General features: G+C 43.1%; 2 protein-coding genes across 2 annotated transcripts in view; both read left to right on the top strand.

Annotated features, from left to right (window-relative positions):
* LOC147880810 (putative oxidoreductase At1g06690, chloroplastic) overlaps positions 1-13,392 on the top strand; it is a 118,537-nt gene that overhangs the window by 23,108 nt on the left and 82,037 nt on the right. The gene's annotated exons all lie outside the window — the stretch shown is intronic.
* LOC147880811 (uncharacterized) lies at positions 1,738-2,634 on the top strand. Its single transcript, XM_087370356.1, has one exon. It carries the CDS (start codon positions 1,738-1,740, stop codon positions 2,632-2,634), a length of 897 nt encoding a protein of 298 aa, XP_087226482.1.

Genomic DNA, 13,392 nt, shown 5'->3' with positions numbered 1-13,392 from the left:
TGGTGCAGTTGCCTAAGGGCATGAAAGTACTGCCATGCAAGTGGGTGTATAGATTGAAAGTCACACCTGGAGCTAAGCCAAGGTATAAAGCCAGGTTGGTTGCCAAGGGCTTTAAGCAGGAGTATGGTGTTGATTTTGTTGAGATCTTTTCTCCAGTGGTTAAGATGACCACACTCAGGATTGTACTTGCTTTGGTTGCATGTGAGAATTTGGAATTATGCCAAATGGATGTGAAGACAGCCTTTCTTCACGGTGATCTTCATGAGGAGATCTACATGCAGCAGCTTGAAGGATTTGCAGTCAAGGGCAAGGAGTCACTTGTATGCAAGCTTAAAAAGAGCCTTTACGGGCTGAAACAGGCACCAAGGGAATGGTATAAAAAATTTGATACCTTCATGAAGTCCCAAGGCTTCAGGAGAAGTGATGACGATCACTGCTTATATACCAAAAGGGCTGCAAATGGCAGCTTAATCATTCTCATTTTATATGTGGATGACATGCTTATTGCTGGTACAGCTCGTAAGGAGCTTGATGACCTTAAGAAAAGACTGCATGAGGCCTTTGATAGGAAGGACCTTGGTGATGCAAATCACATACTGGGAATGCGGATACGGAGAGACAGGGGACAGCGTTTGTTGTATCTGTCTCAGACCGAATATATTGGCAAAGTATTGCATATGTTTCATATGGAAAGGGGGAAAACCCTTAGTTCTCCATTGCCTTCGTATGTGAAACTCAGTGCAATGGACAGCCCACACTCAGATGCTGATAGGGCTGAAATGGCCAAGATTCCGTATGCTTCAGCTTGTGGCAGTCTCATGTATGCCATGGTTGCTACCAGACCTGATATTGCATTTGCAGTGGGAGTAGTTAGCAGGTATATGGCAAATCTAGGCAAGAAGCATTGGAATGCAGTGAAAGGTATCATGAGATACCTGAAGGGCACACAGGAGTTGTGCATATGCTTTGGCAAGCGAGATGCAAAGGTGCATGGTTATGTGGATTCAGATTTTGCTGGTCATCCCGATAACGGGAAATCTACTACCGGTTATGTTTATACATTCACTGGAGGTGCAGTGTCATGGATGTCAAGGATGCAGCAGTGCATAGCCTTGTCTACTACGGAAGCTGAATATATTGCAGCCACAGAGGCATGCAAAGAGGCCTTATGGTTATCTCGGCTAGTGGGAGATTTGGGCATTACAGGTGATATTCCATTGTTGCATTGTGACAGTCAGAGTGCTATTCAGTTGGCACACAATCCTGTCTTTCATGCAAAGACAAAGCACATTGATGTGAAGTATCACTTCATCAGGGAAGTGATAGATGATAAGCTGATTCAGCTTGTCAAGATTCACACGGATGATAATCCAGCAGATCTATTGACAAAAGGCTTGCCTGCAGAGCGGTTTGCACATTGCCGACAGTTGATGGGTATAGGTTGAGCCTCATTTATTTTTTTTACTTGAGGGCATATTGCCTTTAAGTGGGAGGTTGTTGGGGTAAAGGCTCTATGGCCACCCAAGTACAATTAAGTACACTTAGTACTTTATTTGTTAAGTACACTAAGTACACCGTACTTAGTGTTGTAACCTTATCCCTTTATATAAAAGCTTCACTGTGTGCTAGGGGAGGTACACACATACCTTTTATCCCCACACTTCTTGTTTGCTAATCCTGCTTGTGTGTGTGTGTGTGCTCTCACACTCTCCCTTCCACAGAATGGTCAACCCCACCATGGGCACAGGCGATATGGTACAGAATATGGGATCCACGATGCCTCCACCATATTTACAGCCCCCAGTTTATGATAATCTTACTCCCAAAGGTAAGCTGAAAGATCATAAGGAGGGAGGGGCAGCTGTGAAGTTTGAAATCTTCAATGGGATGCAGGATAGATTGAAGGCTCTGACATTTGTCCAACAGTTTGATGCTGCCTATTCTGGTGGTCATTTCACAGAGTCTTCCAAGGTACGAAAGGCAGCCACCTTCTTGAAGGGTAACGCACTGCAATGGTGGACCAATTTGCTTTTGCTGGGTAAAGCCCCTAACACTTGGATTGAGTTCAAGCAAGTTTTCTCATCTGCTTGGCTTACCACCACTTTTGAAGTGGATATAATGACAGCATGGCATAAGCTGGATGCCACAAACTGTAAGAATCTTGAAGAGTATAACAAAAAGTTCTGGGAGGCCTTATTGCCAGTCAGCTCGTATAGGACTGTATCATTGTCTAAGCAGGTGGAAAAGTATTGTTGTGGGCTGCCAAAGGAGCTTCGTGATTATTGCACCAAGACAAAGGTCTCCAACATCTCTCAGCTGATTGAGAATGCTACTACAGCCTATGCTCTCATGCAAGGGATGACTCCAGGATTCAAAGGTAAGCAGCAGGATGACTCTTTCACGAAAAAGAAATTTGCCAAGACAACCAAAGTGAAGTTTGATGTGGACCTGCGACCTAATAGTAAGCCCAGTTCCAAAGAGAGATTGTCTCCTGAGGAACGGCAAGCCCTAATTGAAGCTGGAAAGTGTTTCCTTAGCAAAGAAGAGGGCCATCAGGCCAAAGATTGCCCCAATCGTAAACGAAAACAACCTATGGGAGCACATGAAGTGAAAGAGGACAGCCACACGCACTAGGAGATTTGTTTTCCTTTGGTCGAAAGCAGTAATTTTGGTATGAATAATTGTAACAGCCAGAAATTGGAGAGTCTCCTCTTTCTAGGCTGCTTTGTTATTTGCAGGATGGTTCTTCCCTGCTAGTTTTGTGGATTTTTGTATCAGTCAGAAGATGGAGAGTCTCTTCTTCTAGGCTGAATGGTAAATTGCAGAATAAGTAGTCCTTGTTACTGTTGGATTGCTCTTGTTGCCCGGCATGGCTAGAGCAGCACATCCATGTATCACATGCCTGTTTTGGATGCTCTTGTTGCCCGGCATGGCTCGAGTAGTAAATCCATTTAGTACATGCTAGTTGGTTTTTTTTAATTTGAACCATGAGGCAAGGATCCAAGTCTAGCATAGATTGGCTGAACCGATTCAGCTTGCGGTGATGCAAGTCTGAAAGGATATCGAGTACCGGGATCTATGTTCCTAGGATCCATTATTGCCATGTGTGTGTGGTTCAAGTTATTGGAGGCGAGTGAACTAGCAGATTTCACTCAGAGTGGTGTAGTCCACTCAGTTGTTGTGCTTTGAGCTGACTTCAGTTGTAGCTCCTTCAGGCTCAGAAGAGCATAGGTCTGGAGCATTGCCTGATGCTTAAGAGGGGGGTAGTTCCTCCACCCCCTTGTCAACAAATAGACTCACGGTATCTAAAAGTCGCTTGGTGACACTATATGTTTCACCCGAGGTATTGTTTGCTGACAATACATCTGCTACGGGACTTCTATGATGAGTGTACTAGTCACTCCACACGGATGATGCATTGATATATGGATGGACACGCGCGCTTTCCTAGACCATATCATCATTGCTGGTGGTTTATGTTTATAGCAGCAAACTTTATAGTTTGCTGTTTCAAGAGGAGGGTATGTCACGAGGACGTGAAAAGAGGATGTGAAAAGTGATGTAAAGTATCTTCGTAACTCAACCTACGCTTAACCCGGGGTTAACCATGGTTAAGTGTTGTAATGGTTTGGCCGTGAGGGACTTATTTAGTTAATTACTTGGTTAGTCAATTAGTTATTAGTTAATTCAGCATAAAGGGGAGAGGGAGGGTTTAATTCATTATTAGTTAATTTGAAACTAATTTTTTGAGTTTATAATTTTATTTTTTATTAGGCTGTATATACTATTGAATTTAAATTTAAGTATTTTTAAATAATGTATTTATATAATTAATTTTTATATCATTTTATTATAAATGTATATTTAAATTAACTGAATATATTTAATTAATTGAAAAATATTTTGCTAAATCAAAATAAAATTTGTTTATAACTCTTGTATTGAAGATAACTTATATATATATATATATATATATATATATATATGTATGTATGTATATGTATATGTATGTTGTATATGTATATATATGTGTATATGTGTACATATATATATGTATATATATGTATATATATATATGCATATATATGTATATATATATATATGAATTTATTTCATTAGTTTGTATATATAACTCTTGTATTGAAGGTAACTTATTAAAATGTGTATATATATATATATATATATATATATATATATATATGTATGTATGTATGTATGTATGTATGTATGTATGTATGTATGTATGTATGTATGTATGTATGTATGTATGTATGTATGTATGTATGTATGTATGTATGTATGTATGTATGTAAGACAAAAAAATGAAGGATTTTTTGGATGTGTACCATTTCACCGTTTTATTTTTAATTATTTTATCGTAGTTTACAAATTTTTATGTGTTTACATAATTTTTTGTATATATTTCCTAGAAGTTCCTAAGGGCAAAGTCTAGGTGCACCACTAGGTCCTAGGGGCAAGGCAAAGGCTTTAAAAGAGGGGTCTAAAAGTTGGGCCCAAGGACAACCAACGTTGTCCTTGGTATGGGGGTTAGGACTTTAATGAAGGGGCAAATGGCAAGGAGGAGGTGCCATTTGTCAAGCATGTGTATGCATGCCCTTCCCCCACCTTCCATCTCTCTCCCCTCATTCTCCCAGAGGTGTAGGACGTTTTCAGTTGTTCTTGTGCAGTTTTTGAGCTGTTTGAGCTGTTTCAAGCCTGTTTTCAGCTGTTTTAACACTGTTTTGATTGTTCCAAGGCTAGTACGCTCTTCTAGGAAGTGCCAGGACTCTTTTTTGAACTTTTGGAAAATTTTTCGTACGGACTGCACGGACGTCCGTACGGCTGTACGGAATCCGTACAGACGTGTTCAGCTGCCTCCAGTAGGTGCTCGGAGTTGTCTTTTGCTGTGCTGGACCTTTGTGCACATGTTTTTGGCTGCGTGGTGGCTTTTGGACCAGTGCAGGCTGCAGGAGGAACTTTCCCTGTTGCTTTTGGCACCTTCTCTTAGGAGGACTCATGCACAGATCCCGAGGCAATCATTTCGGGGCAGATCTGTGAAGCATCTTTCCTCTGCAGCTCTTTCTTGTTCACCCTCCGCTCTCTACCTTCATTTCTCTCTTCTCCTGATTGCTGGAAGACACCTGCACCTTGTAGGGAGCTTGGATAGAGGATAGGTGCGAGGAAGGAGTTCGCCCCTCTGCCACAGTCAGCAGGAGTTGGTTCCAGGTTCGGTTTTTCCTTGTTCTTTCTTGCTTTACAGCTTTTTGTAGTGCATGCGTGTTGTGTGCAGTCCTTTCAGGACTCCAACAAGTTCTAGGAAGCACCCAAAGGCAAGGGTGATCCTATGGAAGGCCTAAGGACAATGTGGATGCATGTGATAGCCTTGAGGCTGCCTTGAGCTCAGTTTGCCAGTGGTTTGGATGCGTGAATGCCTCCAAGTTGTGTCAGATCAGAAGTGAATGCCTGAGTATGCCTTGCCAGTGGGAATTCTAGTGGTGCACTGGGATCAGATGCCTTGAAGACAAGTAGAGGATTTGCAGAGAGGAACAGTGCAAGGTTGAACCCTTGTTGTAAAGCATTTCCATTCAGAAGCATTAAATAAATACCGTAAGGGGCGCCAAGGCATTTGGGGCCAGTGGGTGCACTGTGTATCATTTTCATTGAGCAGGGGCATTCTAGCCTCCATCCAGTTATTTCTCAAGTTGTTTCTAAGTGGTATTGTTTAAAGTTAGTGGTTGGAAATGATGCAATGTAGCTGTGAATAATGAATATGCAATGCAAGTTATGGTCTACTGCCCTTTAGGAAACTGAAGGCCGGTTACACTATGGCGATTATGGAATTTCCTATTTGGAATTCAGAAAAATTGAAAGCTGTACACTTAAGATATTGTTTAGAGCCAATTAATGATTCAATAAAGACTCTAATCGAAGTAATTTCCAAGTTATTAAATTCTCAGTCTATAACTCTTATTGGTATATTACAAAATCCTGTGAGAGTGGTGCACATATGGAAGTGTGAAACAGAGAGAGAGAGAAAGAATTGACACAGATATGAGGCAATGACAACTGTATATATAGCAAGAGAACCACCCAAAAGAATGCTGCAAAGGATACACTACTGTGGAGGAGGATAGGGTCCTATATAGGCCTAGCAATGGCTGACCCAAGGCTTGCCATCTGGCCGACCCATGTCAATCAACCCACCAAGGCCAAGTCAGTTGACCTGACAGGGTCAGACCCTAAAATGGCCTGGTCAGCTAGCCCTACAGTGTAGGCCATGCCGCCCTACCTATAGCCTTGGAATAGGCCTCTATCCAGAGGAAAACCTAACCTGAATAGGGCAGGGACACCCACAAATAAGCCCACACACAGTATGAACTCTGAGATGTAGACAAGGACCTGCAGCTCACATCACCACCACTGATCTTGGCCCTAAGGGACTGGTCCATAGCCTATTGAAGCTGCAGTAGCAGAGCGCTTAGGATCTTTGTCGTATTGCAGCCGACCATATGTCGCTATGCCCTTCAAACTTGCACCTGAATGGTACCCTCTCTTGGTCCCTGGCCAGCCGCCAACCAGACGTCTGATACCATTTGAGAGTGGTGCACGTGCAGAAGCATGAAAGAGAGAGAGAGATTTAGAATGGACACAGATATGGGGCAATCACAATTGTATATATAGCAAGAGAACCACCCAAACACAGAGGAGAAAAATGCTCTAAAGAGACATTGCAATGGAGGCCTTGCAGTGGCTAACCCAGGGCTTGCCATCTAGCCGACCTAGGGTCAGCCAACCGACCCAGGTTCGGTCAGTTGAACCGACCAAGGCCAGGCCCTAAAAAGGCTTGGTCAGCCAGCCCTACAGCCCTACCTATAGCCCTACCTATAGCCCTGGAATAGGCGTCTACCATGCAGGGCTATAGGTATGGCCATGCAGCCCTACCTATAGCCCTAGAATAGGCGTCTACCTAGAGGAAAATCTAACCTGAACGGGGCGGGCACATCCACAAATAAGCCCTCACTCACTATAAAATGCACATAACTCTAAGAAATCCTCCACGTCAAATTGAAGCCTCTACCTCTTGACTTATAGAAACCTTAAATATCTTGAAAGACCTAAAACCACCAATTTACAATGGGAAAGGAAAACAGAGAATTAGGATGTAGGCCATCTTTTGGTGGTTCTAGTGATACCCTATAGGCCATGGTATGTGCCTTGTAGGCATAAGTGTAGGCACTTATTGTGTTAGTGCCTTCTATGCCACATAGGACACTTAGTCCTATGTGACACCTAGGACACTTAGTCCTAGGCCTAGATACAAGTACTTTGTACTTGTGTTTAGGAACCTTATCTATCAATCTAAGTTGACATGACTTCTTCTTCGACTCGTCCTGTACTGCACACACTCTCTCTCTCTTCGTTTAGCATCTACAGTGGTATCAGAGCAGGTATTGCTCTAGCCTTCTAGCTCTCCTCAGCCCCGAGTACTCCATTGCTCATTGGAGAGTTTTCTGCCCTGCTGGTCGACAGATCTGGTTTGAGGCCCTTCATCGTTATTTGCTCCGTCGTACCTTCAGTGGTACCTGCGTTGTACCTGGGCGCTGCATCGCTGTATTGCATTCCTGCTTCGCCGTACCTTCCGTATGTATTCCGTACTCTGCGTCATCACTTACCTTCAGTGGTAGTTCGTCGTACGTACGGTGAGCAGTTCGCCGTACGCCGTACCTAGTGCGCCATCGTACTTCCATACAAACGTTCCTGCCGTACGGAATAAGTATCTGCGACAGCCGTACGCTCTTCTCCGTACAAGTGTACTCGCACCATACCTGCTTTGTACAGGTTCATCTGCTCCGTACGATCATCTGCTCCGTACGTTCACCTGCAGATCAGCCGTCGTACAACTTGTACCTGCATTCCGTACACGTGTATTTGAGAACAGCTGACCGTACAGCTTGTACCTGCTCCGAGTGTTTTGTACAATTTCGAAGTGCGAATTTATTTTCAGTGATATCTACATTTGCAATTTGGGGCTTTTGCAAGACATTGCAAAATTTGGGGCTTTCACACATTTGCCCTCTTTTTGGCCTATTTGCCCTAAATAAATTTGGGGCTTTTGCCAAATTTGCTGTTTTTGCATCAGATTGCAGTACATTAAGTCAAATTGCAGGACATTCAGTTACATTTGCAGGACATTGAGTCAGATTCGCATACATTGGGTCACATTTGCAAAATTTCAGCAAAATTTGGGGCTTTTCTGAATTTGCCCTCTTTTTGGCCTATTTGCCCTCAATAAATTTGGGGCTTTTGCCAAATTTGCTGTTTTTGCAGTGAACATTGCCTGTCACAGTCACAGTCACATTTGGGTCAGATCTGCATTTGCCCTTTGATTTGGGTCAGAAATTTGCAGATATTTGCTGTCATTTTTGGGACAGCCAGCTTATTGCAGTGATAGCCTTGAGGCTTTTGGGTTTTCAGGTCTTTTACAAGTTATCACAGTTGCTATGGCTGGGAACAATCAAGATTTATTTGGAGTTCTTCGTGAAGATGATAAGTTGGATGGCACCAACTATCCGATATGGTCTTATCTCATGAAACATATTCTTGTTGCAAAGCATTTGTGGAATATTGTTTCTGGGGCTGATCTGAGGCCAGCCAATCCTTCATTGGTTGTTTCTACTGCTGCACCTTCTGCAGGTGGTACTTCTCCTGATGCCTCTTCCTCTAGCACTCCTGTTGCTGCTCTTCCAACTCAAGAACAGTCTAGATGGGATGCAAGAGATGCAAATGCACATTCATGCATTGCTTTATCATGCAAGAGAATCATTATTCCACACATCCGTTCTTGCAGGACAGCAAAGGATGCTTGGGATAAATTGGCTTCTCTATATCAGATTCGCAATGAAGCTCGTGTTGCATATTTGAGAAGGCAATTATAGGAAGTGAGTATGAATGAAGGTGAGTCAATGGATGCATATTTGACAAAGGTCAAGGACCTCATGGAACAGCTTGCCAACATTGATGAGGTGGTGCCAAATTCACAGCTTGTCAGTACTACATTGAATGGACTACCAGATACATATCAAGGGTTTGCTACAACCCTTCGATTAGTGGCCATGGGTAATCCGGACCACTATTCTTTTGATCAGCTAGTCACTTTGCTTTTGCAGGAAGAGCAAAGTAGAGCTAACAGACAAGCCATTATTCCTGATCATGCATTTGCTTCAGAGCAGTCAGGAAGAGGCAAGGCTTCCAAGCCTATGGGCAAGGCAAAATCTGTACACAGCAGCTGCAATTCCTCTACGCATAGCAGCTGCAATTCCTCTCATGCATCTAAAAATACAGCAGATAAGGGAAAGAAGAAAAGATGCAACTATTGTCGCAAGCCTGGACATGATATTTCAGAATGCAGGAAGCGCATTGCTTCGGAGAAAAAGAAAGTAGGATTGACAGTTAATGCCTCACATGCCATTGAATCCCATGAGCCAGCAGATGCTTCACATGCACATGCTCTTCAGGATGATTGGGCATGGGCTGTCCATTGCTCATTTGATCCCTCCAAAGCTGATGCACTCTTTACTGCTAATAATGCTCAGTCTTGGTACTTTGATAGTGGTGCTTCCAAGCATGTTACATCTTGCAGACAGTTGTTTCATTCTCTAACTGATGCACCTCGAGGGGGGACTGTTACATGTGCCAATAATGCTTCATATGCTGTAAAAGGAGTTGGAGATGTGCAACTCACATCCATTTCCAGCCATCCTGTCACTCTAACAAATGTTCTTTTTGTGCCTGGCATTGAAGTCAACTTGATTTCAATTTCAGCAATTGCTACTTCAGGTTTCAGAGTAATTTTTGATGGCTACAGATGCCTAGTATATGATCTCCGTGATGACAATGCCATAGTTCTCACTGGCACTTTGCAAAAAGGGCTTTATCACCTTGATCATCATTCAGCTGCACTTTCTATTGAAGCATTGGCCATTTCAGATTCACAGCTTGCTGAAACTCATCTTTAGCATGAGAGAATGGGCCATCTCAATTATAGAGCTCTTGCAAAGCTACATTCACAGAAGATGGCAAATGATGTATCTCAGACTCACACAGTTACTAAACATGTGTGTGAGGGTTGTCTTTTGGGTAAGATGCATTGATTTCCTTTTCAAAAGAATTGTCCAAAACTCTCACAAAGGAAATTGCAGCTAGTACACAGTGATGTTTGTGGCCCAACGAGGACAAATGCCATTGGAGGATACAAGTATTTCATGACTCTCATTGATGATTTCACAAGGTATTGCTGGGTATATCCTTTAAAGGCCAAATCTGAAGTTTTCTTATGCTTTCAGAGATGGCTGAATATGGTTGAGAATGAATCAGGATGCAAGCTTGTCACCCTCAACACAGATAGGGGAGGTGAGTATATGTCAAAGGAGTTTGATGCATTTCTATCCTCACGGGGCATTTTTCACTCATGCACTACTCCTTACACTCCTCAGCAGAATCCTGTTTCTGAAAGGAAAAACAGGTCCACAATGGAGATGGCCAGATGCATGCTTAAGGCCAAGTCTTTGCCCAATAAATTTTGGCTTGATGCAGTAATGTGTGCCAACTATGTGCTGAATAGATCACCTACACGGGCATTAAAGACTATTACACCTTATGAAGCATGGAAAGGCAGGAAGCCTTCACTTTCACACATGAAAGTTTTTGGGTCTCTTGCATATGTTCATGTACCATCTCAGCTGAGACATAAGCTTGATGACAAGGCAATCAAATGCATATTCATTGGTTACAGCCAGGAGAGCAGAGGGTATCGGTTATACTAACCAAATACTGGGAAGATTATTGTCAGTAGAGATGTGATCTTTGCTGAACATTCAGCTTCTCCTCTTGTGGACTGCAAAGCAAAGCCAGATATTGACATGTTTGATGCCTTGGAATCTTGGTTACCTCTACCATCATCAGAAGAGGATTTTGAGCAGCAACATGCGCCTCCTGCAGGCCCTCCACAAAGCAATAATCAGCCTCAACCTCATGCTGATTTGCAAGTTTCTCTTCCGGCACAAAATGATCCCATTACTCATGATGCAGTCATTGAAGAAAGAGCTGTTAATAGACAGCAAAGGCAAGTTCCCAGATGGCTTCTTGATACATTGAGGGACAGCAAACAAGATCAGCCTTTTGCTGCCCGGACAAGATCAGGGAATAGACAGCATGGTCACTTTCTTGAGTTTGCACTCCTTGCTACAGCTTGCAATGAAGAGCCTTTGTGCCATAAAGATGCTTTTGACAGCAAAGAGTGGATGGATGCAATGAAAGCTGAGTTACAATCTATTGCCAAAAATGACACTTGGGAATTAGTAGATCTCCCACCTGGCAAGCATGCCATTGGAACGCGATGGGTCTACAAATAAAAAAGGAAATCTGATGGCAGCATAGATCGATACAAAGCTCGTCTTGTTGCAAAAGGGTATGCCTAACAACAAGGCATTGACTTTGAGGAGACATTTGCTCCCACATCCAGGATTACTACCATTCGATGTGTCATTGCCATTGCAGCCCATCATCATTGGCAAGTGCACCAACTTGACATCAAGACTGCCTTTCCTCATGGGGATCTGCAGGAAGAAGTCTATGTCACACAACCTCCTGGTTTTGAGGTTGTTAATTCTGAACATAAGGTAAGCCGGCTTAGAAAAGCCCTTTATGGTTTGAGGCAGGCACCCAGGGCATGGTATGCCAAAATTCATGCACACTTACTATCCCTTGGTTTTCAGAATAGTCCCACAGAACCTACTCTTTATTTCCGTGGGAGTGGATCTGATTTTTTAGTGCTGATTTTATATGTGGATGATATGCTTATCACGGGCCCAGATACTCAGCAAATTGCAGCTTTCAAGGCTGATTTGCAGCAGATTTTTGACATGTCAGACATGGGACAGCTCCATTATTATTTGGGCATTCAGTTTGCTCATGTTGAGGGGGGTATCATGATGTCTCAGTCCAAGTATATTGGACAGCTCCTTGATCGTTTTCAGTTTGAGGATTGCATGCCAATCTCTACTCCAGTGGACCCTAGCTCACAAATTCTCAGCTCATGATGGGAGCCCACCATGTGATATCACTCTTTATCAGCAGGCTGTTGGATGTCTTATTTATTTATGTCACACCAGACCTGACTTGCAGTATGCAGTATCTCAGCTCAGCAGATTCATGCACATGCCCAGTTCACAGCATTGGCAGGCAGTGAAGAGAGTCTTTAGATATCTCAGAGGCACTCAGGATTTAGTCCTCTTCTATGGTGATCAGGGTTCATTATCATGCATGCTTACACGGATAGTGACTAGGCAGGATGTTCCGACACTAGAGTGTCACATACTGGCAATTGTTTTTTGCTTGGCAATTCATGTATTTCTTGGCTCAGCAAGAAGCAACCGACAGTTGCCACGTCTAGTTGTGAGGCTGAGTACAGGGCAGCCTTCACCGCTACAGTAGAGTGTGTTTGGCTTCGACAGTTACTTACAGATCTTGGTTCCACTATTGTCTACACTGACAGCCAGAGTGCTTTGGCCATTGCGCGTAACCCAGTGTTTCATGCGCGTACCAAGCATATTGAAGTTCACTATCATTATGTTCGGGAGCGGTTGTCAGCAGGCGACATAGAGTTGTCCTATCTTCCCACAGAGGACAACATCGCAGATATGTTTACAAAGGCACTTCCTCGTCCCAAGTTCGAAGTCTTCCGACAGGCTTTACACTTGGTTCCCTTTGTTACATGATCTGACATTCCTTGTACATTCATAGGTGGCTATATCCTTTTGGATGAACATGTGCCACCATGACCAGAAACTACCAGGTATTCTGAGACGTTTCCAGAGTACTTCAGCCCATCCCATGGAGGGGGGTTTGTAGGCCATCTTTTGGTGGTTCTAGTGATGCCCTATAGGCCATGGTATGTGCCTTGTAGGCATAAGTGTAGGCACTTATTGTGTTAGTGCCTTCTATGCCACATAGGACACTTAGTCCTATGTGACACCTAGGACACTTAGTCCTAGGCCTAGATACAAGTACTTTGTACTTGTGTTTAGGAACCTTATCTATCAATCTAAGTTGACGTGACTTCTTCTTCAACTCATCCTGTACTGCACACACTCTCTCTCTCTCTCTTCGTTTAGCATCTACATAGGATGCTATAACTAGGTTCTTACAAAAATTGCAAAATTTCCACAGACTTAGAGATACACGTCCTCAAAGTCAAGTTGTGGAAGCAAGTCTTTCCCTAGGCAATAAATCATATTAAAGATGGATGAGCCTTAGAGAGACTAATAGGGTCCCAACTAGTAGGCTAAGTTTAGACAAGCATTCCTAAAGAAATATTTACCCGAAAATGAGCTT

The sequence above is a fragment of the Dipteris shenzhenensis genome, chromosome 32, assembly GCF_047967505.1.
Source record: "Dipteris shenzhenensis isolate YYH24624 ecotype China chromosome 32, Dip_SZ_1.0, whole genome shotgun sequence".
In the NCBI taxonomy this organism is placed as follows: domain Eukaryota; kingdom Viridiplantae; phylum Streptophyta; class Polypodiopsida; order Gleicheniales; family Dipteridaceae; genus Dipteris; species Dipteris shenzhenensis.
The sequence above is the reverse complement of the archived record's forward strand: the minus strand, read 5'-3'. Positions and strand labels throughout refer to the sequence as shown.

Excerpts from the sequence above, each read along its gene's own strand:
- LOC147880811 (XM_087370356.1), top strand. The coding sequence starts at position 1,738 with ATGGGCACAGGCGATATGGTACAGAATATGGGATCCACGATGCCTCCA.